The 23,548-nt window shown below is 36.0% G+C and overlaps 6 protein-coding genes and 1 non-coding gene across 10 annotated transcripts; 2 read left to right on the plus strand and 5 right to left on the minus strand.

The window, feature by feature from the left end:
- Positions 1-34: 34 nt before the first annotated feature.
- Positions 35-1,579, minus strand: LOC112783046 (small ribosomal subunit protein uS4y). Its single transcript, XM_025825781.3, has 3 exons — positions 1,440-1,579; positions 972-1,353; positions 35-425 (listed from the first exon to the last, which is right to left on the minus strand). Exons 1-3 carry the CDS (start codon positions 1,465-1,467, stop codon positions 242-244), a joined length of 594 nt encoding a protein of 197 aa, XP_025681566.1. The 5' UTR covers positions 1,468-1,579; the 3' UTR covers positions 35-241.
- A 950-nt stretch (positions 1,580-2,529) lies between these two features.
- LOC112786589 (F-box protein At5g49610) lies at positions 2,530-3,735 on the minus strand. Its single transcript, XM_025829959.1, has one exon. It carries the CDS (start codon positions 3,733-3,735, stop codon positions 2,530-2,532), a length of 1,206 nt encoding a protein of 401 aa, XP_025685744.1.
- Positions 3,736-5,821: 2,086 nt separating this feature from the next.
- Positions 5,822-6,682, plus strand: LOC112783735 (CST complex subunit STN1). The gene has a single exon (XM_025826780.3). It carries the CDS (start codon positions 6,027-6,029, stop codon positions 6,576-6,578), a length of 552 nt encoding a protein of 183 aa, XP_025682565.1. The 5' UTR covers positions 5,822-6,026; the 3' UTR covers positions 6,579-6,682.
- A 211-nt stretch (positions 6,683-6,893) lies between these two features.
- On the minus strand, positions 6,894-11,418 carry LOC112783733 (GTP-binding protein ERG). Its single transcript, XM_025826779.3, has 8 exons — positions 10,832-11,418; positions 9,827-9,916; positions 9,492-9,637; positions 8,851-9,009; positions 8,658-8,724; positions 8,303-8,410; positions 7,759-7,898; positions 6,894-7,451 (listed from the first exon to the last, which is right to left on the minus strand). The coding sequence occupies exons 1-8, from the start codon at positions 11,300-11,302 to the stop codon at positions 7,367-7,369; spliced, it is 1,266 nt and encodes a 421-aa protein (XP_025682564.1). The 5' UTR covers positions 11,303-11,418; the 3' UTR covers positions 6,894-7,366.
- A 1,751-nt stretch (positions 11,419-13,169) lies between these two features.
- On the minus strand, positions 13,170-16,565 carry LOC112783862 (pentatricopeptide repeat-containing protein At1g31430). 4 transcript variants are annotated; one of them, XM_025826938.3, is made up of 3 exons: positions 16,144-16,331; positions 13,698-15,608; positions 13,170-13,588 (listed from the first exon to the last, which is right to left on the minus strand). In XM_025826938.3, the coding sequence occupies exon 2, from the start codon at positions 15,576-15,578 to the stop codon at positions 13,737-13,739; it is 1,842 nt and encodes a 613-aa protein (XP_025682723.1). In that variant the 5' UTR covers positions 15,579-15,608; positions 16,144-16,331; the 3' UTR covers positions 13,170-13,588; positions 13,698-13,736. The 4 variants fall into 4 exon arrangements, with proteins under 4 accessions (XP_025682723.1, XP_072085529.1, XP_072085528.1 ...); XM_072229428.1 differs by having other exon boundaries at positions 13,698-15,562; positions 16,144-16,283; XM_072229427.1 differs by having other exon boundaries at positions 13,254-15,608; positions 16,144-16,565.
- Positions 16,566-16,678: 113 nt separating this feature from the next.
- On the plus strand, positions 16,679-16,750 carry TRNAD-GUC (transfer RNA aspartic acid (anticodon GUC)). The gene has a single exon. It is a non-coding gene; the product is annotated as a tRNA-Asp (tRNA).
- A 98-nt stretch (positions 16,751-16,848) lies between these two features.
- LOC112784686 (uncharacterized) lies at positions 16,849-23,249 on the minus strand. The gene is made up of 14 exons (XM_025827979.3): positions 22,852-23,249; positions 22,684-22,746; positions 21,496-21,930; positions 21,011-21,082; positions 20,727-20,852; positions 20,391-20,603; positions 20,132-20,179; positions 19,106-19,267; positions 18,685-18,846; positions 18,344-18,434; positions 18,124-18,242; positions 17,954-17,998; positions 17,467-17,817; positions 16,849-17,302 (listed from the first exon to the last, which is right to left on the minus strand). Exons 1-13 carry the CDS (start codon positions 23,167-23,169, stop codon positions 17,584-17,586), a joined length of 2,088 nt encoding a protein of 695 aa, XP_025683764.1. The 5' UTR covers positions 23,170-23,249; the 3' UTR covers positions 16,849-17,302; positions 17,467-17,583.
- Between the last annotated feature and the right edge of the window lie 299 nt (positions 23,250-23,548).

Below are 23,548 nucleotides of genomic sequence, written 5' to 3' on the forward strand. Positions count from 1 at the left end.
TGCAAACGCCCACAATCAAAGAACAAAGGAGATATTTGGCGCAAAACTTTGTATTAATAAAAAACAATTTTAAACAAAAAATGTCCGAACGTTTCTTAGCAAAGCTTTTCCTCAAACAAAAACATAGATTGCAAAATTATAAGAGTTAATCATGGCAGAAAACTAACAAGTCTAGAGAGAAACAGAAAATGAAATGCTTGAAAAAGTTGTAAGTAGGGAGGAAGAGATATATCCATATAGTTTAATCTTCATCTTCCTCATCACCATCTCCACCAGAAGCCTTCTTGGCAGCAGCCCTCTGGTTCCTTCGCTTCACTCTTCCAGGACGGCCACCACCGAGCGGACTTGTGAGCGAGAAATCAATGTGTTTCTGGGAATCAACCCTAACCATGAATGATGGGATGTTCACCACCTGCCTTCCAACCCTGCCAACCAGAAACAACACAAACATTGTAAAAACTATTAATCAAGCACACAAACAAGTTTCTCTCCAATTACCCAATCACATCAAGTTCCCTATCATCTAAATATATTGCTCCAGATTCAATTTTGCAGCAATACATTTACCGTCTATAATGCACTAAATAAACTTATCTGCCTAATTTAAATTGAACAGATCTTTTATAATCATATAATTAAATAATACTTTCAAAATGTTTTTAAGCTAATAAGGCATTCTGGTGAGATTTCGAGTGAATTCTTTTAACACCTTCTATAAACCACTCTATAATTATGATGATCCTAATTATATATGTAAGATCAATTCTACTGAGAGGTTAAGCTGGCGTAAAATAATTTTACCAAACTAGAAACCTATGAAGAGATCAGACTATAATTTTGAGCTATTTGAATGTTTGGAGAATCAGATTCTTAATTTGACAATAAGCACAAACAAACAAACAGCGAGTGATAGAAAATTAGGAATTTAAAACCCTAAATTTTGGAAAAAAGTGAAAAGAAGAAAGGAAGACCTAATGTGGCGCTGGCGGATGAGGACCCTGGCGTGGTGGATGGACTTGGCCATGCCGGACTTGAATACGAGAGTCTGGAGGCGGCGCTCGAGGAAGTTCTCAACAGTGAGAGCGAGGACGTAATCGAGCTTGTTCTGAGTCTCGTCGAGGAGGCCGTAACGGAACATCCTTCGGAGGAGAGCCTCACCTTCGAAGATCCGGCGAGGGTTCTTCTCGTCGAGAGTAAGGAGAGTTCTGGCGTTGTTGCGGATCCTGCTGAGTGCGTACTGCACCCTCCACAACTCCCTCTTGCATCTGAGTCCGTACTCTCCCACCAGCTTCAGCTCCGCGTCCAGCCTCTCCTTCTCGTACGGACGACGAGGCTTCTTGAACGTCTTCCCATCTAAGTTTCATTAATTCATTCTTAGAGAACAAAACAAGACAAAATTTGATTAATTGAAACGGATCAGAGAGAAAAGAGAAGCTCACAATTGCGATAAAACGAGACGTGCACCATGGTTGCTGCTGCAGCGCGCGCTCTCTGTCTCTCTCACACTCACAATAGGGTTTCTTCAACTTGGAGAAGTATTACTTCGTGCTCCACTTTTCCCTTTTAATTGTTGTTCTAAACCCTAATGGCTTGCTGGACTGGACTTGGCTGGGCTATGGCCCAATTAGAGGATTATTATATGGTTTTTGTAAAACCTCTTATTCTTTGGTTTGTTTAGTACAAATAAATAAATTTAGAAATCTATGGCCCAATTATCAAGTTCTATTGCAAATATGGCTTTTTTGGGCCGAACAACGAACTGGGTAGTCGGGTCAAGCCCAAGCCATGTGATGAAAGCAACAATATTTGCCCCGTTTCATTCATTGATTTTATGCTATGTATAACACTCCATGACCAAAAAAATAAAAATAAAAAAATTGCTATGTATAACACTAATTAATTCAAGTATGAAAATTGAAAATTTCACGTCTTGAACCTAATAAGCAAAAGGAACACTTGAAAACCGGTAGAACCGCCCTTGTTTAAAATTGAATAATCACGAGTAAATGGAAAGTAAGTAGTAACCCATTAATTAGTAACTCTTTCTATTTAATTATTATTATTATTATTATTATCACAAAGTAGTATTATTTTCATTCGAGACATGGTACCAATATCCAATCTATAAGCACCAAATCTGATTTTGCATCATGCTAGAAAAAGATCATGTTTGAATAAATGATGTTAAGGATACCAAATTTCCTATATTCTTATCATGTATCTTTAGTTTTGCTACTAACCGTGATCAATTAAAACAAACAATGTTAAAGCACAGAAAACACACATCACGATTCACAAAGACAAAGATGTTATAAAGACGGTACATAAAGAAAATAAAACTAAACACAAATTGATTTGTATAACCCAAAACAGTATGTTCTGTTTAGACAAAACTTTCTCACTTTCAACTCAGTCAACTAGTCATACTATAAGCCCGAATCAGAGATTAATACTGAAGCAAAAAACATGTACATGATGAAGTAACCATGTACCAATTTCATCCCTAGAGAGAAGAAAAAAAGACACCTTCTATGCAAGTTTTAGCGGGAACAAGCTCAAGCAATGAGGAAACACTGTAGGATCATGCATTGATTTTGAGCTAAGATCCTGAACATAGCAAGCATGAGAGATCTTATTATTCTCAATGTCATATAGGTATAGAGTTGCACACACCTTCAGCAACAACACCCCATCCTTAAATCCAAGAGGGTTCATCCATGGGCTACTCTCCATGCTCACTCTCTGCGAAACATGATTCTTCAAATTTAAGAAGAATTGAGGGTATTCCCTTTCAATCTCATCCAAATCCTTAGAATGCTTGAGTGTCCACTTAAACTCATAGTAATCTTCAAGGTACCAAACATGAAGGCCTATTTCAGAAACCAGAACATAGTGAAGCTTTCCATTGTGATCTCCAATGCAAGCTTCAGGCACAGTGCTGAACTCGAAAGCCGGCACCGGAACAGAAATCAACAATGCTAGCTCCTTCTCAACATCAAAACTCAGCACTTGATCACCATCTGTAAGCCAGTGCAGAACACCACCTATATGCACACCTTTGTTCTTGATCAAATTGTGATCACAATGGCAAACTTCTGAGGATACCTTCCATTCTTTTGTTTCTGATGAGTACACATGAAATTCAATGTACCATTCCTCGTCATCATCCCCATCCTCATCCTCATACTCATCTATGCAGAACTGAAGTTTCACAAGCTTGAATTTCACAAAGATTTCATTGCATTCTTTCCTCGAATCGCTGACGAAATCGAAAGCTATTCCTATGCTTTCATTCCTGCTAGGCTTTAGATTATGCCATGGCCACTGGATTGTAATCCATTCCTTATTGGAAGGGTTGCAGAGATAAACAGAGGGATCTGAGCAGGGGAAACAGCTTCGGCAGCACACGAGTCCGTCGCAGGAGGCCAAGATTACAACGGATTCTGGAAGGAAATCGAAGACATTGTGAAGAACTTTCTTGGAAGATTGTGAATCAAGAGCGATGTGACTAACTGTTTTGATGTCATCACTGCACCATTGGAACTTCTCTTGGAAAATGAAACCTGTTAGGGACAATCCTGTCTTTTCCATTTGCGATTTGATGAACGGGAAGCTGGAAATCATGGCGCGCCAACCTCGTGAAACGCGCTTCATTCGCAGCAATGGCTTCACCGGAAGCCTGGACAGAATGTCAAACATGGTGTCACCGTTCAGAGAACTCTTCAACTTCTGCATTCTCTGAAAAAACGAAAATACACAGAAATCAATCACGTTGCTTAAGAACAAGATCAGAATGTTAGGGATTTCTAATCCACCATGTGCAACAAATAGAACAGTCAACAGTGTACGGAAACAACTCTCTCGGATCAAAGTATCAACAAAAACGAAGGGGAAAAACCGAAAAAGTATTGAACTGTGAACAACGGAAGATTATAACAAAAAAAAAAAGTTCATTCTGCATAAATTTGAGCTGAACCTTGGAAGTTGAAGCTGTTTTAACTAAAAACAGAAATTTAAAGAAGATGAAAGGATGAAGAAAATGAAAAGCGTTAATAAAAAAGATAGTGCACTGCATTACGATTGCTATGAGGAGTAAGAGAGAATTCGAACCGTCATGAAGCAAAAATGGAAAATGGTGAAAAGAAGAGAGTGCGTTTTATGAGTGAGTGAGTGAGTTGTAAAACTTTCAAAACAGAAACGCACTACTCAGTACTCACAGTCTCACACAGCAACGAACAGCACATGGAGAGAGAGAGAGAGAGAGAGAGAGAGAGAGAGAGAGAGAGGGGAAATTAACGGTTTCAGGGCAAAGGAATTTTGTTTTGTCTAAATCGGACGGCTGAGATTAGAGAAAGGAGCTCAGGGGTGCTATGATCAGGAACACGTGGCGTGCAGGAAGAATAGATTTTTCATCATTAAGAAATACCAAGAGTTTTTCCAGAAATTATTTTTTAAAATAGAGATGAAAATGGTATTTTTGTTAAATATTTATATTTAAAGTATATTACAGAATTGTTAAAGTGCAAAAAAAGTGTCCAATTGACTTTTCACCTCCAAAATCCACCCAAATATAATTATATTAAATAATCATATTTTCAACAAAAACACAATATTTTTTTTCTATAAAAAAAATTAGCCGAGTTTTTTATTTTTTTTTCCCCTCTAAAATAAAAATCAAAGAAATGAAAAAGAATCAAGGAAATTATTTGAAGAAGTAATAACTAATAACAATAAAGAGTCACCAAAAACTAATAACAATAAAGGAATCAAGATGGTTAGCAAAGTGAAGCAAAAGGATTCCTTTAAAGAAAGTGATTTAAACACTTGTCCTTTAATTTCATTCATTCAATCCATTTTCATAAGGAGAAGCTACTAATAACCAAAACATGGAAGCCAAAGAGGCAAGAGCTAATGGCATGCAGTTAGATGAAGATTTTGATCAGATTCTTCAGATTGATCTCAACGGTAGTATATTATATTATTTCTTGCTTGTACATTTTATTTATTTAGTTAGTTTTTGCGCAAATGTGATGATTAGCAAGAAATTAATGACCTCTTAGAAATAGAATTGAGTATATGACCTTGAAGATTTTAAAAAATCTATACTAGATATTATATAAGCATTGTTCTTTCTCAACTTTACAGGTTTTAAAAGGGAGCAACTTAAGGTCAAAACAAAGAGAGGGATCCTAACAATATTTGGAGAAAGATCATTGAGTGCATCGAACTATAAATTAGAATGTTTTAGGAAGGAATTCAAGCTTTCTAAAGATTGTGATGTGACTGAAATTCGCGCAAATTTTTCTGGTGACGTTCTTTCAATAGTACTGCCTAAAAAGCCCGAGTCACTGGAAAAACAAACAGGTAAGAAAAATAAGAATTCAATTTGGGGAGTGAAGATAAGAAAGGGAACAGCTATTAAGGTTGCAACGATGGTGATGATTTTGGTGGTGATGACTTCAATTGGTAATCAAATAACTCAATTAATAAATAGACACCCTCGTCATAACAAGGATGATACTAAGATTATTTCAAATTCTCATGCAATATGTTAAGATTAATAAACATGAGAAAAATGTTCTAATTTTAAAGTATATTCATTTAATAATAGTTATGAAAAACAAGATAGATTGTGAATATATACACTTCTTTAAAACTTTGGATGTACAATTTTTTTTATTAATTAATTTTTATTGTCTTTCTAACAATTTTTTTTACGAACACGTAAATTATGTTTCAAACAAGATTATTCAACAATCACAATATCGACCAATACACTATTTGTTTTCGTTCAAACATTTTAGAATTTAAACTCTTTGACCTAAAACTAGTTAGCTAAACCTTATTGATTAAATTCTTTTACACAAATATTTTACCAAATCATTGCGTAGTAAAACAGTGTAATACCCAAGGTTAAAAATGGCAATAGCAACAACAAATTGGATAGGTTACAAAAGTATTAAAATTTCAAGCGTAGTCAACAAGCCACCCTCCCAAAAAAACAAGAGAAAAAAAAAATTCAGAAAATGCAAAACCCAGTGTACCACAGCTACGTGAAGCTGCTCGCATTCGATCTTCTCTCTCTCACCCAAACCCCGTCTTCTTCTTCGGTTTCAGAACCTACGTTCTCTCGCAGAGGCATCCCTCTCTCTCGCGCAGAGACACTTGGGACTGTTACACTCCGTGACCACAAGCCACACAAGTTCCTCCGCTTTCTCATCGACGACGGCACCGCCTCCGTCCCCTGCATCCTCTGGCTCAACCACATGACTTCACCCTACCTTGCTCGCCGCCGCCGCCCCGACGACCTCCGCCTCATTGCAGATTCGTCCGCCAGGTTTGCCGCCGAGGTTAGGGTTGGGGTGGTGGCGAGGGTGAGGGGCAGGATCGGGTGCTACAACGGGAAGGTGCAGCTCACGGTTTCCGATGTTGTGGTTGAAAGGGATCCCAATGCTGAGATACTCCACTGGCTCGACTGTATCAACCTTGCTCGTAACTGCTACAACGTTTTGCCTGGGCCCGGGCCCGGGCCTGGTCCTGGCCCGTCTTCTGCATGCAAGGAGAATCAAGCAGAATGACGCACCGCAGCATAGTTCTTAACTTATTATTACTGAACTATTTTTTAAGGTGTGGTTTAATGTAAAGAGGTGAATGACTGAATGAGAATATAATTGTTACAAAACTAAGAGTGCATTAGAATTTGGGTTCATTTTCTACATTATTATAACGTAGTATATTTTATATTTGTAAATTTCAAATCGAAAACCGAACCCAAACAAACAAAACCAAAATTAAATTTATAATTTGGTTAGATTGGATTTTCTCATATAAACAAACTGCGATTTCCCTTATCAAGAACTACAGAGGGAAATATGACATGGACAACCAAAAAATTATCATCAAAATTTCTGTACAAATCATTATTATACAATAAAACAGTGGTCTCACAAAGTGGAGAGGGTAAATAAAAGGGGCATTGGAGGGTACCCAAAGCCCACACTACAACTAGACCAAATACCCTAGTTGTCTTTTTGAGATGAAACATGTATACAAATAAACGATGAAAGATGGAAATTTCTTTTTAAATTCCTGACTCATGAGCACTACAAACATAATAATGAATTGGCAGCCATATATAATGACATACACAGTTTGTGCATGATCACCATTTTGCTTCTCAATTTCTCATCCTGTTTCTCCATGGCAATGGTTTTGTCCATGATCACCGATAAATCAGGCATGGTTTTGTAAGCTCTGTACTTCGAAAGTCTGGGTGAGGCAACTCCTTCCGCATTTTACAAGCGGCATAGAATGATGCGGCAGCTAAGGCACAGTTTCAACTTCAAATCTATTTATGTCTGGTTCATTATTTAAGCTTAACCTGGAGAATTAGATGCACCTGCTTTTTGAAAATGGACCTTAGCTCTTCATTGGCCTCAATTCCTATTCTCCTGTATCAAAGAAACATGAATAAGCATCTAAAATGAAGTTTGCCGACTTTAATGATGCTCAAATTTTTAATGGAACTTCAACAAGGAAGAAGCAGGGAGGAGAAACAAATTTCGAGCATGCATTTGCACAAGCAGAATAGGTGCCTGAGAGCGGAGATTAAATTGGGAACCAGTTTTTGCCATATGCCCATATGCTTTGATTGAACTAGAATCACTACATTTAGTGGTTCTACAATAAGAAACTTGTAAATTGATAATATTGAAATTTGCAAAGTTACATGAAAGAAAGGGTGAAGAAAGAATTTACCCAATCTTTGAGCCATTCTTCCCCACGAGAATCTTGCGTTGGCTTAGTTTGTTAGTAATGAAGTGTTGCTCAATCCTGAGAGAACCATCTCGTAACTCTTTCCAGTCAATCAAATGATGTTCAATATCGTACGGAATTTCCTAACATCGAGAGAAGGTTTTAATCAATATCTAAGATTCTAACAACACTACCTGACTCTATATGGTACTTTACTACTTTAGTCTTTAGAATATGAGATTAGTTTGAGGATTTTTTTTTTTTGTTTAATTGTTATTTTATGTATTGGGTCCATGTTATGGCACTAATGTTTAATAAACATAAATGAATGGAGCTACAGACCAGCCAGCAGATGGACCTAGGAAAACTTCTATGGGTTAAATATCATGGTCCGAATGGGTCATCTTTTTTTACTCCGGCCTCACCAAACTTTTGAGAGGAAAGAGGCCAGCTACAAATTTTAAATGTTCTGAACCCACCCACAAAGAAAAAAGGTTGTTTTGCTCCAGAGGCAGCAAACTCACATATATAGGAATCCAATAATTACCTGATGTACATGGTCCAATAATCTTTCACGCACAACTTCTAAAGCTATCATCTTCATAACTTCCTCACTCATGGTGAAAGGATCTTCATCCCAGGGTCGTTCAACCGCCTAAGCAAAGGAAACAATTAAAAACTCAATAAGGTTTTGAAGCGTCATATCAAAGAGATATCGCTAGAAATTCTAAAAGTGTTTTCAGAAGAAACAAGAATGCATATACAATAACTAATAAAATTTTATCCAAGTGCAGCAATCTTGCCTTTCATACTCCAAAATTAATTTCCAAAAATGGAACAAAGGAAATCATTTGATATGGTTAACAACTTAATATATAGCAGATGTAGAGAAAAATACATGCCTGCTCCATCAGGTATTGAGTTAAATCTTTTACTCCAGCCCCCTTCAGTCCGGATATCATAAAATGCCTAAATAATAGAGAAATGAAATTAGAAGCTAGCTTGAGGACGAAAGTCAATTTGCATAAAACATAGAAACTCTACTATGATACTAAAATCCAACATCTCCTCCAGTCTTTATACAAAAATCTGTACCTCTCATATCCAGGAAGATCTTTAAATTCTTCCACAACCTTCAACAAGTCTTTCTTTTTCTCTACTAAATCAATCTTGTTCATACATAAAACACGCCTTTGATTTGGAACCATTTGAGCTCCCATACGCTTAATTAATTTTACTACTCTTGTATCAGGCCTGTATTGATAGAATAACAAAAGGAAAGGGATGAAGTCTTCGACAACAAAAGTAACAAAACAAAATATGCACTTTAGAACGTGAACCTAATGAGAAAAATGTGAAGAGGCATAAATATGAAAGCAGATTGCATTTGTAGTGTTAGTTCAATAAAGCAACAATGTATAGAAGACTTCCAGGGTTGAGATTGGAAGAGCCGAATATCCCATGTGGAACTATATATAGAGAATTTTGTGGGTTTGCTTGGTTCATAATAGAAACTGATGATAGACTTCCTGGTTCATTTATATGAAGATAAAAATTTATATAGTGAATCTATGGCTAAGACTAACTACAGGATATATTAATATAATAACAAGACAAGATACTATTAATATCATAACTTTCTGAGATTCAAGGCTATATCTTATCTCTAATTGTGTATTAATTAGGGCACACAGCCTGACATCCTCCAACATCAATAAAATGGTAAGAGTTATTACCTGGTAATATGTCTGTGAACATCAAAAATAACTATGAGTACTTCATAGAGATTGACTGAACTCCATGCACTTTCCACCCGAACCTTGACATCCCTATAAGGATATCCACTGCAATTTAACATAAGCCCTGGTGTATCAAAAAAGCACTGCAAATAAAATATTATATGACTGAGTACCCGATAAAAAGAAAAAATGCATTAAGAAATGAAACTCATCAAAATGTATATATGTTCTAGAGTATAATAACCCATCCCTTCATGCAACATGGTGGATAGTAACCACACATTATCCCTTTCACAACATCCAAGCAGAAACTAATCAAGCAAGCTACTCACAATTTGGGTATCCCCTTTTGTCAACACTCCGACAACTTCATGAGTTGTTGTGTTTGTCTTCCGTGACACAGCTGCAACCTTTGTCCCAACCTACAATAAATGAGCACAACAATACAACACATTCAGAAATCTTTTGCTAAGATTGCTGACAATGGAAGATGCTAGAAGCAATTCTAAAACAATCCAATATTTATCAACAACTACCTTTTGAAAAAACTAGACTAGCAGTTCAAACCCAGTAAATGGGCTACTTACTATACTAAATGGCAACATAAGCTTAACTAAAGGCAAATGATAACCAATGGCAACATTGCTTTAGTGCCGTAAATTGAAATTTGAATAGTGTAATCAAACCAGACTAGGGTAATTAACAAAATTACCGACTCAGACTCTCTCCTTTGCTAGAGAAATTCAGTCATAGCATAGAATCGCAGAAATTGATAAGCACATCTTCAAATAAAAAGAAAGATTGTAAGTTTGAAAAGACATCTCAATAAATCATAAACAGGCATGCTTGTCCCTTTATGCACCTCCTCTGCACCAAACAGCTCAAGTCCACGTGCTATGCATTTTATTTCAGCCAACAACATCCCCGTATGCCAAACAAATACTGGCGGTATACAATACTATCAATATATAACGATATATCACAGTATCACACTATATGTGCCAAAAAATGAACTGGACTTTAATTAACTAACCAACTCCTTGACTGATAAAACTAACCAACTCCTTCACATCATAATGATTTTCTGAGAAAACTCTCAAACTTCTTTGGTAAGAATACAACTTATTAGAGCATATTACTCCCTAGTCATGAGAAATGAAATCCCTAAACATGACACGTAAAATCTACATATATCTCTTAAAATTAGTCTTCAGTAACCAGCTACATAAATCCATAGATGACTTATACTCTTTTTCTTCACCCTAATTTCCAACTAATTTGAATTCAACAAATACAAAGAATTACGAAAAAGATTAAAAGAAAATTAGAAAACGAACCATATAATTAGTGAGTGCAGACTTGCCGGCATTGGGGGCACCAATGATTCCAACCGATAACGATTTCTGGTCCTCTTCCTTCACCACTCCCAAACCCTTGGAATCTTCTTCCTCATCGTCTCTTCTTCCATCGACAGCGGCCTCGAGCAGAACCTTCGCGAGAACCCTGCGCCGCCTCTCGTCCCCCTCTTCCTTGAGCTTAAGCTTGCCCTTAGGGCCCTCTCCGCCGAACACCAACTGGTCCGCACGTGTCCTGTACTTGTGGTCCCACGTGGGCCCACTCTCACGCTCTGTCTTCTGCTGTGGGAGGTCGAAGTGGGAACTGTCGAAGACCGAGTTGGAATCGGTTTCAGTTTCGGTTTCGGCGTTCGGTTGCGCGGAGAAGAAGCGATGGAAGACGGTTATTGATGGCGGTTGTGGTGAGTGTAGGGTTCTTCTCAAGGATCTGAGCGTTGAAGTGAAGGCTTTCATTGTTTTTGGTGAATGGAGATTGGAGGGAACTGACTCTGTATTTGGCTGCGTCTTGTGTTGTGCCAACTGGGGTTTAATTCAGGGGTTAAGCTCTTGCAAATGAAACGCACCTTCAACCTGCGTTTTGATGGAGCCATTTCTACTCCTCTTAAATAAGGTGAAAACTCAGGTGCAGTCGATTTCACGTAAAATTGATAGCTGAGAGCCGTTAGATGATTTGATTGATTTGACTAAATTTTCAGCTAACGGCTCTCAATTATCAACTTCACGTGAAGTTGACTGCACCTGAATTTTCACCCTTAAATAAAGAGCATGGCCAATTGATCATCTAACAATTTTTTTGCAAATTGCAGTCAGATACACATTAATTTTAAAATTAATTAATTATTTATTTTTTTATAATAAAAAAATCATTTTATGATAAAATAAATTAGTTGCTAGCATTTTTAAAAATGAAAATTTATCTTTAATCTTTTCAAAAAAAAAAGTAATTTATCTAAAAATACTATTTATATACTAAAAAATAACCGACTTAAATATTGTCTATCTATATATAAATACATATATTATTTAACTCATTTTAATTTATATTTTATATAGGTAAATAATTTTTAATATACACGTAATATTGTTATAATTTATCTATTTATTTCTTAGGAACTAATTTTTTTTTAATACTCTAAAAGTAATGTACAATATTGAATTGATCATGTGTGAAAATTATACTCGATGAATTATTACACGTGTTAAAATATGGCTGTATTTTTTTATTTTAAGAATTTTAATTAAATATATTTGTTAGAAGACAAACATTAAAGAGGAACACATTTTAAAACATTCCATTATGTCTATGGATGTCTTTTCAGGGTCATATTCAATCTTCTTCTTACCATTCAATTCGATTGAATCCAATAGAACTTTGTTTTTTGTCCTTGTTATGATATTTTTTGTTTTAGTAATCCAATTCTCTATGTACTAAAAGCAACTTTAGATTCCTAGACAGATCTCTGCATCAAACAAGTTCCTAATTCAAAACAAATTCTGCAGAAGCATTCATTCACATTAAAGTTTCTATTTGTGACAACTACAAGAATAGTATTATGCATCAATAAAGGAGCTATTTCCCTAACTTCTATACATATAAAGCAAGCATACTTTGTGTTTGTTTGGGTATCATTATTTTATTAAAAAAAGATTTTTTTTTTTATTTTTTAGTGTGTTTGGCAAATTTTTAGTAGTAAAAGTAAAAGCATTAGAAAAATAAAAAAAAAAAACATCTTTTTTGAGAAGCTGTAATTTACATCTTTTTTTAAAAGATCTTTTTTTCTTAGAAAAAAGATGTTTTTCATGTAATAAATAAACAAAAAAGTACTTTTATATTGTTATACCCAAATTTATATTGATAGATAAAAAGATCTTTTTGCATGAGATATCCAAACATAAAATTACTTTTACTTCTTCATAAAATCTTTTAAAAAAAGATAACTCGAAAAAAGATCTTTTTTTAGAAGCTCACCCAAACAAACCCTTTATCAATGTTAATTCAATAATGAGTAAATGACATCATTGGTAGTTGTGTGCATCTTCACAATAAAATTCACAGAAGCAAATAAGAGTTCATGCAATCCTTCTAATTTTGATTATATTTTATTACACCTGTGGATCTTTCTGTCTATATATAATTGACTCCATCTGGTATGAAGGCCAGCTTAGAAAATAAAATAAATAAGAGATTTGAAACACCTTAGAAAAAGCATCAACTACCATCAAGGCATGCATACACAGCACTCTTATGCATAATATACTTCAACACCAAAAAAGAATAGCATCTTTCAGATTCAAATGCAGATTTAAGAAAATTATGAGATTCTGAAAGATCATTTGAATATCTAGTTTACTTAGATCAACTAACTACTCTGACATGAGAACATTCGTTACAGAACAGAGAAGATTATGAAAATATGCCTGATAATCAATTGATATAGTCTGAATAAAGAGAGGACTCTTGGATATCTGTCTGATAAAGCCAAAGAGGAACTGGGGATGATTTTAGCTGATTCTATGACCTTATATTTGGAAATGGGGTGATCCATGAAAGAAGAGTGATATATAGAAAAAGCCAACATTAAAACCTGGCACTTTTCCGACATGATCAGATTTTCCTATGACTTTAAGCATTGTTTTAGCACTCCATCCACAACTGTAGACAGCAACCATTCATCTTCCCTTACAACCCAATCCCATCATACGCAGAATGCAGACAAGAGCTTACATAATTGCATATTTCTGTAGCATTATATAAATTCAATATTCAATGTGCAACTCACTTGTGGGATTTAAGAGCAAAAAATTTAACAATTTTACACATGAAGATCATTTGAGTAAAATTACCCACATGTTTATAGGTTATCAGACGAATTGCTGATTAGCTATCTCATGTAGGAAGACCAATATTGGCTGTAAAATGGGAAAGCGACCACGCTGTACCCTTGTTCCCGTTGACCTCAATAGCACTACATCCTGGAACCTTCTTTATTCCCATGTCTTTCATCTTACTTCTCACCTTGCTCACATCTTCCCATTTGTCAGCATAAGCATAAATGTTAGCAAGAAGTGTATGAAGACTCGAATCACTAGATTTAACTTTTGCTAGTGCCATAGCAAGCCTTTCACCCATATCGATATTGCCATGAAGTCTGCAGGCACTTAGCAAAGCACCATAAAGTGGAGCTATCATCTCACTGTTTTGATCTGGAAACTTCTTTATCAACTCCTCCGCTTCATCTAATAGTCCAGCTCTACCAAGAAGGTCAACGAAACACCCGTAGTGTACTAATTTTGGCTCAACAAGATATATTCTTTTCATGGAATGAAAATATTTACGGCCTTCTTCTACCAATCCTCCATGACAACATGCACTCAACACAGCAATAAAGGTAATCCCATCCGGTCTTGCCCCAAATGTTATCATTGCTTCAAATAGCTCAAGAGCTTTGCTTGCCCTACCATTCATGGCAAGCCCATAAATAATTGAAGTCCATGTCGCAGTATCCTTTTGCCTCAATCCATAAAAAACCTCCAAAGATTTCTCTATATAACCACATTTAGCATACATTTCAATCAGTGCAGTACCAACCACAGCATCGACTTTGATTCTGCTCTCATCTATGTAATTATGAATCCACTTGCCTTGCTCTAGAGCCCCCAATTGAGCACAACCAGTAAGGAGACTGACCAAAATGAACTTGTCTGGGTTGATTCCTCTGTTTTGCATCTCCTGAAACAATGCAATTGCCTCGTCAAAACGATTAAATTGCACATACCCATTAATCATAGCAGTCCAAAGAACAATATCCCGAGAGGGACTTCTCTCAAACAAAGCTCGAGCTTCATCCAGCTGACCGCAATTTACATACCCAGCTACCATAGTAGTCCAGCAATTCACATTTTTTGCTGGCATCTCATAAAAAATTTTCTGTGCTTCACTCAAACGCCCACACTTACAATACATGTCTAACAATGCATTTCCTATTTTAGCCGTTAAATCTAGTTCTTTTTTAATATAACTATGAGTTTCCATGCCAACTTTGATATTTTTCAATGCTGTACAAGCTGCCAGAGTACCTACAACTGTGGCTTCATTAGGCTTCTCATTGCTTTCTTTTTGCATTTGCTGAAAAACATCAATAGCTTCTTGGAATTTCCCACACCTTGCATATCCTGCAATCATGATGTTCCAAGAAACTGTGTCTCTCTCAAGCATTTCATCAAATAGCTGTTTGAAACAACCAACTTTACCCAATTCAGCATACATATCCATCAGTGAGTTACAAACATATGGATCAGACTCCAGTTCAGTCTTGACCACAAAGGCATGAACCTTCTCCCCTTCATGAACCTCTCCAATGCAACCAATAGCCTTCAAAACATAAGGATACGTATAATTATCCGGTGACATGGCATCATACCTCATTCGCCCAAAGAGAGATATGGCCTCTCTAAAACTACCCCTTTTCACAAATGCTTTGATCATGATATTGTATACAAACAAACTAGGCTCGTGGATGTGGTTGAAGATTCTGTGTGCATAGTGAAAGTCTCCAACAGATGAGTGGACGCAAAAGGCCATGAGCTTGTTCAGGGTGTGCCTGTCTTGCTGTAAACCCACAGTACATATCGGGGTCTGTATTTGCTTGAGCTGGGACATACTTTTGCAGCATTTGAGAAGGGAAATGCATATTCCCTTCATTATTAGTTTTGCTGCATTGTTTAACATGATGTGGGCAAGTAGCAACACATTGAGTTACTGCACCATATATATAACTAAAAGTTAAGCACATCAATCAATTATTTAAAAAAATTGAAAAGTGTCCCATTCTTGATTCTTCTCCACTTTACAAAATAGCCGTTTGTGAGACCTATGTGCATGCTTAATTATAGAGTTTGTGTCATGTTTATTTGGTGAGAATCATATACTGCAAAGCAATTTACTTTCTAGCCTTATTATTAGCCTCTCTTTCAACCATAGTTTTTTTTATTGTGGATGGCAGCTCATGGCGGAGAGCCAAAAATCCGTCATAGGATTAAACGGCAGATGGCCTAAAAAAATATACATGGATATGCATAAAAAATTGCACATGTAATGAATTATAAAATCTAATCAATATAACTCATATTGATTTAGCAAATTCAGCTGCAAATTCAACAAATAAACATAACATCAAGTCATAATGAACCTATGTAAATTGAAATAAAGGATGGAAGTAGAGAGGTTCATAATTTCAGAGAAAGGAAGAAACTAACAAACTGAGAGACAAAAAAGAAGAAAGAAAAGAACGAACCAGAAAAAAGGGAACAGACTGGAGCTGCGTAGGAGATGGCGCGTCCGTCTCGGCGATAGCTTCGAACTGCGCCTCCAGCAGCAGAGAGAACGGGAGAGTTGGAGCCGGATGGTGGCGCGCCGCCGGTGGTTCTTCCAGCAGCGCCACAGGGGATCTTGTGAAAAGGTGATATCTGTTCTGGGTTTTCTAAATTACCAAAATAACCCTCAAGGGTTTTCTAAATTACCAAAATAACCCTCAAATTTTAAAAAACAAAAAAATGCAACCTGAACCGGCCATTACCGCCATGGCATTGCCGCAATTGCATGATTGAAAATCTTCCTAACAGAAATTAGAATGAAACATTTGAGAGCATGAATGAGCTCACCTCAGCACAGGCATACTACTCGTCCTTGTTCTTCTTAGCGTCCTTTGAAGGCTTCCTTACAGTCGCAAGTGTAGTGTGTGAGTGGAAAGGAGGAGTCTGAAATTGAAATGGGGAAGGAAACGAAAATATGCATTGATATATGAAAAATAAGAAGACTATCTCAACAAAGTCGTTGTAGTATAGTGGTGAGTATTCCCGCCTGTCACGCGGGTGACCCGGGTTCGATCCCCGGCAACGGCGTTTTTTACTTTTTTATCCTCCCCCTGGCGCAACTGGTTTTGGAAACTTTTTGGATAACCCCTACCGTACTCCCTCCATGAGATTTTGTAACAAAAATGTAGCCAATCTTTCATCGTTTATTTTTTATTTAAAAAGAGGTTTTGACCGAACCATAAGTTATCATCTTCAATGGTTAAGACATCACAGGACATTCAATGTTCTTATTTTAAAAGCTCCATCAACTCCCTGCTTTCTTTTGGTTCCGTAAGGACATAAAAAATAAAAAACCAAAATACAACTTTCAATCACTTTTACTACCATCACTGTATCCTTTTCTTCCTCATTCTACAGCGAAGGTAAGCAGTGAAAGCTCTGCGACTTCCAATGGCCGTGGCGGCAGACAAGTAGAGTCAGCACCATCTCTGAATATCATTTACACATTCTATGTTTCTAGCTACATAAATGTTTTGTGAAGCTTGTGATCACCAAAATGCAGTTCCTTGTTAAAAGCTCCAACCTCAAAGCACCATTTGAACATGTATGGTGCCCAACTCATGATCACTGTGGAGAAAACTGCAAGTGCAAATTTGCAATGAACACTGAAAGTTACCATCCCTGGTAGATGAGAAATTATAATGAAATGTGCAAGTAATCTCATGCATCTTCCATGGCAAACTAAAAACACTGAGAGGAGATGAAAACAAAAGGGAGAGTTAAACTGTTAAAGCACTGCATACCTCTTCTACTTCACCATCCACAGCAAGCAAGCACAACCAACAAGAAACAGAATACGCATTTCAAGACAGTGTCGCTGCCATGAAGAATAGTTAAATCCTCAAAAAATTGGATCTATTCTAGTACTTGACAAACCCAAAACTCTGAGCCTTTCCAAGAACAGACTCGAGATCACCGTGAAATAAGCTTAATTGTTTTGCTACAGCGAAACCAGCATGCATTCCATCAACTGCTGCACTAACAATTCCACCGGCATAACCTGCTCCTTCACCGACCGGATACAGTCCTTTTACCGAAGTGCTTTCATAAGAGAGAATATCACGAGGAATCTGAATCGGAGAACTGGTCCTAGTCTGGAAGGAAACATTGTTCAGCGCAAATCAGCAACAATTATATAAAATCACAACAGTAATGAGCTTCGTACAGAAGTTTTGATTAATGGCTGCAAAATGAAGTAGGAGTTAGGGAATATCATAAGAATTTTATTACCTCTACACCATGAAGTAGAGCCTCCTTGCAGATAAATCCTGGTAACTGAAAAATTTGGAAGTTTGAAAAATTAAATTAACTAAATGAATATCATGGAATGAGTAATGCTGTTAGATAATTTTATTAAATCCAGTGGATACTAGATTAGTAAGAGCATGAAAGTCACAAACCTCCTTGTCAAATTTCGCTAGTGAATTTTGCAAAGCTTCAGTTATATGATCCGGAAATAGCTGATGAAGATTTGCTGCCTTCACACCCAAACGATAACTTGATGGGGGTAGAGAAGATCCTGGCACAAAAGTAATTCTAAGCTAAGCTAATTTAATAGCTGAAAGCCTGAGAGAGTAAGAGTTAAAAAAAAGGTAGTAAATAATAATTGATCATTTTTACCTGACAACTTGTTGAGAAAGTCTGTAGCTGTCTGCACAGGCACTATAAAATTTCCTCCGCCCATCATAGCAGCTTTGCGTTCAAACTCTCTCTAAATAATAGAAATATTAGATAAAAATAGATGCCGCCAAATTTCTAAATATGCAGACTGTAGATATTCTGTACTTAACTGATTAAATAGTTAAAACTTTGCACTAGGGATTATATTTATTATAAACAATAGGCAAGAAAGTTGTTTTCGATAATTAAAAATACCTGAAAAAGTATAATGAAACAAACATTTTGTTTAAGTATTTAAAAGAATAAGAAAAAACTCAGATTACATAAATAGATATAACTACCTGAAATTCAACCCCTGCAAGAGGACCATAGTAATTCAAAGCTTCAAAATCCTTCATTGTGACTGTCACCACAAGTGCAGCATTTGCCCACCTAGATGCCCGCCGAGAGAATGACATGCCATTGATGCACATTTCTGATGGATCTGTGCTGGTGAGAACAACCTATAAGTTCCAACATTTCACAGTTTACTAAGTTTGCTACATACATTATACCCTATTGTTAAGTGCTCCAAACAACTAATGCATCCATTACAACCAAATATGCTATCCCCTATTGTTTGAAAATAATTAACTAATTTTTGTCATTCCATCACTAGATAGGAACAAACATGACATGCCATGCACCTTTATTTGCATGGAATCAATGCAGAAAATAAATCATACTCCAAGTAATATGATAGAAGTAAAGGAGAATGCAAACCTGCCCACCGGGACACATGCAGAAAGAGTAGCAACTACGATTTGCTACCATTGGATCATATGATTCACGTAAATCCTCTTTGTCAATATAGTTGGCAACTTTGTAATCAGCCACAGGAACTTTACCACGTCCACGAGCAACCTCAGATGCCAATTCGGAATACTACAAATTTAAACGGATAAATTTGCATGGATCATAATCTTGATAAATAAATAAATTAGTTGTAATGAACAGTTTCAAATGTAAACAAATAAAATAAATCTTTACCATCTCATTTTTCCACCAATTAATAGTTCTAAAGCACTATATATTACTTTGTATAGATTTTTTGTTTAATTTTATTCATTAGGATCCAAAAGGACATATATCTTACCAGTACTTGTAGCTAAGTATGGGTATAAAATAAAAAAAAATGCAATAATTAATTGATTACCAATCATTTAGTAATAACTAATAAGAGTTCCTTGTCATAGAGATTCAGCCAAGTTTTTACATTGGTTGTTGACAACCTAAAACAACCGCTCTATTTCATTCGGATTTGGGAATTGAGACCGACTATGTAACACTTTCAATAAAATTTAACATAGACGAGTTTAGCATAAGTTTGATGTGGCAAAGAAGAGAATGCTTCGATGGATGATCTGTCAAACTCTAGACAGAATCAAGGAAGACATTAGAGAGTTGCATGTAATATGGAATATTTTAATCTTATAAGGATAAACATGTAAACTGGTTATTTTTACTTTTTTAAAAAAAGTAGAATTCAGTTCCGCTGATTTCCAGCCATAATTTTTTTGGGGGAAGAGAAAATGGCTTTTTAGGGAGAATCTGGTGAATCATACCATCAATTGAGATGTCATAGTTTGGCAAACTTGTTAAACCTATTTCACTAGACCAAATTAATGTAAATTATCTTGCAAATTCATCTGACATGCCATTGCAAAGGAATTCAACCAAAAAATTTTAAAATATAAATAAATTTAAAAAAACACAAGGGCGCCAAAACAATTTTGACTAGATTCAAACCTGAATGCTATTTATTAGTTCTTGAGGATGCTCAATCCGTAGCCCAACCTGTAAGGAATCATGACGATAACAATTGTAAAAGCAAACACCAAAATATAAGATGATTTTATTCCTCTAGAAAGACGCCTCAAATTTGCCAGAAGGGCATATAATGTTACAGATGGATAAGAAAACAGAGAAGCATCGGGAATATAACAAAATTGTATCAAAATTTTAATAAATTGAAATATATACTTATAAGATGTCTACAGAAACTCACAGCAAAATCTTTTGGTATCAATTCCACGTTATGGGAAAGAAGCATTTGATATATATCACGAGCAGAATGACCAACAGCCAGAACAACTGCATCATATTCCATCTGCTGGCTTCTTAACCGTAATTTATCAGCTGATTCTGACACTGTAACCCCCTGAGCATGTCCGTCTTTTATAACTATATCATCTACCCTTGTCCCAAACTTGATGGTGACCTGAAACAAAAAGGTAGCAGTTGACCAAAATGAAGACAACTTCAGAAAGGGAACCTGGGAAAGTACATCTACATAATTTACACAAGAGTTTATTCTCAATCGAAAGAAGTGGTTGGAACTCACACCCAAATCTTGCAGATGTCTCCTAAAGTTGCGAAGTAATGGAACCAGCCTATCTGTTCCCAAATGAGGCTTTCCATCGATCAATATCTGTTCTGGAGCTCCAAAATGCACTAGAGTTCTCATAATCTAAAATGAAAAAAACCTTTGAACTATTGAGTAACTAATGGCATAGAAGTTGGAAAAATAAAAAAATTAAAATAATGAGACAGAAAGAATTCAAAGATTTATCCCAAATTAAGAGAGCGTGCATAACAAGTTTACAAGTGCACAGCATGGGAACTAACCGCAAGAACACTGCCAGTGTTACGTCCTATTCTAGTTACCAATTTTCCATCACTCCAAGTACCTGCACCACCCTGCCAAACATAAGTGCTTAATAAATGAAAAGGTAAAACAAACAATAAATCACATAGTAGAAAGACTAGTTGAATAATGAAAGAAATGCAAGAATCACGGAAAATTAACAGAGGTAACCAAATACCGGTAGTTATATCCCACTTATGATTTTCAGATGTATTGTTTAATCTCTTACAAGTTGCGACCAATATGAGCATTACAAGGGTGCACATAATTTCCAAAAACACTAGTAACATGTCAGGATAAAATTCCTGCCTATTGGCTGTCATGAAAAACAATCAAATTGTAGCAACAAGACTGCAAGAATATAACCAAGTAAAATGTGATCAATGGAGCAATCATGAATGAAACATCTATTTACTGAGATAATAAACCATCATTTAAAGAAATAAATAAAAATGCATAGAACAACCTCTCCGAAGCAAAAGTTACTTTCCAACTCTAGAATTCGACGAACTACAAGAGCACCAATATCACGCCCTCTTTTTTCTACTGGTTGCCCTCTTTCTATTAGAGTAACATCTGCACCAAGCTCTGCAAGAACAAGAGTAGCAAATAGGCCAGAAGGCCCACCACCCACTACGACAATTTTAGGCTTTCTAGAAACTTTGGTCTGGTGCAACTCCCCTGATAAAATGCTATGTCCATTTTCCCCTTTCACTGCAGTCTCTTTATAGTCACGTACGATACTTATCAAATCACCACAATCTTTTCTGTCTTGCATGTGTTCCACGAGGCCGACCTTGGGCTCCAACCGAGAGATGAAGTCGCGAGTTCGAGGTTGCAGGCTGATGAGTCTTTCAACATCCACATCAACAGTATGCACAAATTTGGGCTCCTTGACTCTCTAAAAGAGCATCAACAAAACAAATAAGATGATGAAGTGATAGCTTCTAAAGCAATTTTAAAAACCTTGTTTTACTTGTAACATGGAAAAGTATGAGCAATGAACTACTTCAAAAGTTATGAACATCACATATGCACGGATGAATTCCACGTACACACTATCCAGCATACATATAATTACATGTCAAAACCAAATAATTGAAACTTAAACCAACGAATTTACCTATCTAATTTTTTAATGTAATTCAAGATTGTACTCAGTCACACCAGACATAGATTAAGGGGGCCTTTGGTTTGGTTCTTTTCACAAAAACTCAGCTTTTCTTTTTTCTTTTAACTGACGAAAAAAATCAGTTCTCACTTCTCACATTTTTGTGTAAATTTTATAAGTAGCAAGACAACTTGAGCCAGCAGTAGCAGAAACAACGAAACTGGACTACAACCAATAATCAATATCTTAATTCTGAGAAAGCATTTCTAAGGACACAAGTTTACTGTAAAATTGCTTTCCAAATAATCAGAAGCAAGCACACCCTAAATAAGTCTAAGAGTGGTTTCATATCATGCACCAAAGCTTCTATAACCAAAAGTTCTAAATTAGCACAAGACAAATAAATTCAAAAAAATTGGACAAAAAGCTATGCAAAATTCAGGTAAAAAGAAAAATATTCCTCCTAATTTTAAAATCAATCATGCAAAGTGTAAACCACAAATCATAACTGTGATGAGGCAGATGAATGTTACTGTTACATACCTTGCGAGCATCAAAGGACTTCCTAACAACCGAGAAAGCTTCTCGTGGCAACAACGAAGCAACCTGACACACCATTTGAAAAAAGAAAATTAAACACTCGACAGAAAAATTAAAAAAAAAATTGTTACGGAATTGAAAGAGAAGTAAAAAGAGTAGTTAGTTAATTACCGGGAACTTGAGAACCTTAGCAATTTGTTGGAGAAGGGCATCGGAAATGTCTAAAAAGTCCTTGCCAGGGTCTTGATCGAGTGGAACGAGGAGCTTGAATAGCCTCCATGTGCCCTCGAACTTGTTGGTGACCTTGGAACCGGAAAGGAGGTGTTTGTGCTTGGTTCTGAGCTGCTTCTTCTCGGAAGGGTACCGCTGTTTGCCGGTTCTCTTGCTACAGAAGATGCGCAGTCTGCCTTGATAACTGGGAAGGTTGCTAAAGCAGAAAGCAGTGTGGATCTTGGGAAAGGCGCATGAAGAAGAGGGAATGAGCGCCATGGTCAGTGTGCTGTGTGCAGTGGTAAACTTGTAATACTCATTTGGATAAGCCCCGCTCTCAAACTATTCAGGGCTTGTTTGAATATCTTTTTTCGAGTTATTTTGTTTTAAAAAATATTTTAAAAAAATAAAAATAATTTTATATTTAAATAACGTATAAAAATATTTTTATTTTTACTATTAAAAATTTGTTAAATATATTAAAAATAAAAAATAAAAAAATTTATTAATTTTTTTTATTAATTTAATGATGCTCAAATAAACACTCTGTTAATATTTATATATCATTCTGCAAATTCGCTCAATTTAATCACTAAATTTTTATTTATTTCGTAATTTATTTATTAAAATTTTAATTAATTTAATTTAGTCCTTAAAA

The sequence above is a fragment of the Arachis hypogaea genome, chromosome 20, assembly GCF_003086295.3.
Source record: "Arachis hypogaea cultivar Tifrunner chromosome 20, arahy.Tifrunner.gnm2.J5K5, whole genome shotgun sequence".
Classification (NCBI taxonomy): domain Eukaryota; kingdom Viridiplantae; phylum Streptophyta; class Magnoliopsida; order Fabales; family Fabaceae; genus Arachis; species Arachis hypogaea.

Coding starts and splice junctions, on each gene's coding strand:
- LOC112783046 (XM_025825781.3), bottom strand. CDS start 1,467: ATGGTGCACGTCTCGTTTTATCGCAATT. Junction 1,354..1,439: donor CGTCTCGTTTTATCGCAATT/GTGAGCTTCTCT, acceptor AATGAAACTTAG/ATGGGAAGACGTTCAAGAAG. Junction 426..971: donor ATCCGCCAGCGCCACATTAG/GTCTTCCTTTCT, acceptor TCTGGTTGGCAG/GGTTGGAAGGCAGGTGGTGA.
- LOC112786589 (XM_025829959.1), bottom strand. CDS start 3,735: ATGCAGAAGTTGAAGAGTTCTCTGAACGGTGACACCATGTTTGACATT.
- LOC112783735 (XM_025826780.3), top strand. CDS start 6,027: ATGCAAAACCCAGTGTACCACAGCTACGTGAAGCTGCTCGCATTCGAT.
- LOC112783733 (XM_025826779.3), bottom strand. CDS start 11,302: ATGAAAGCCTTCACTTCAACGCTCAGATCCTTGAGAAGAACCCTACAC. Junction 9,638..9,826: donor CAAAAGGGGATACCCAAATT/GTGAGTAGCTTG, acceptor TTTTATTTGCAG/TGCTTTTTTGATACACCAGG. Junction 7,899..8,302: donor TATTGGACCATGTACATCAG/GTAATTATTGGA, acceptor TCTCGATGTTAG/GAAATTCCGTACGATATTGA.
- LOC112783862 (XM_025826938.3), bottom strand. CDS start 15,578: ATGTTAAACAATGCAGCAAAACTAATAATGAAGGGAATATGCATTTCC.
- LOC112784686 (XM_025827979.3), bottom strand. CDS start 23,169: ATGGCGCTCATTCCCTCTTCTTCATGCGCCTTTCCCAAGATCCACACT. Junction 18,847..19,105: donor GCATGTGTCCCGGTGGGCAG/GTTTGCATTCTC, acceptor TGGAACTTATAG/GTTGTTCTCACCAGCACAGA. Junction 18,243..18,343: donor CTTTCTCAACAAGTTGTCAG/GTAAAAATGATC, acceptor CTTTTGTGCCAG/GATCTTCTCTACCCCCATCA.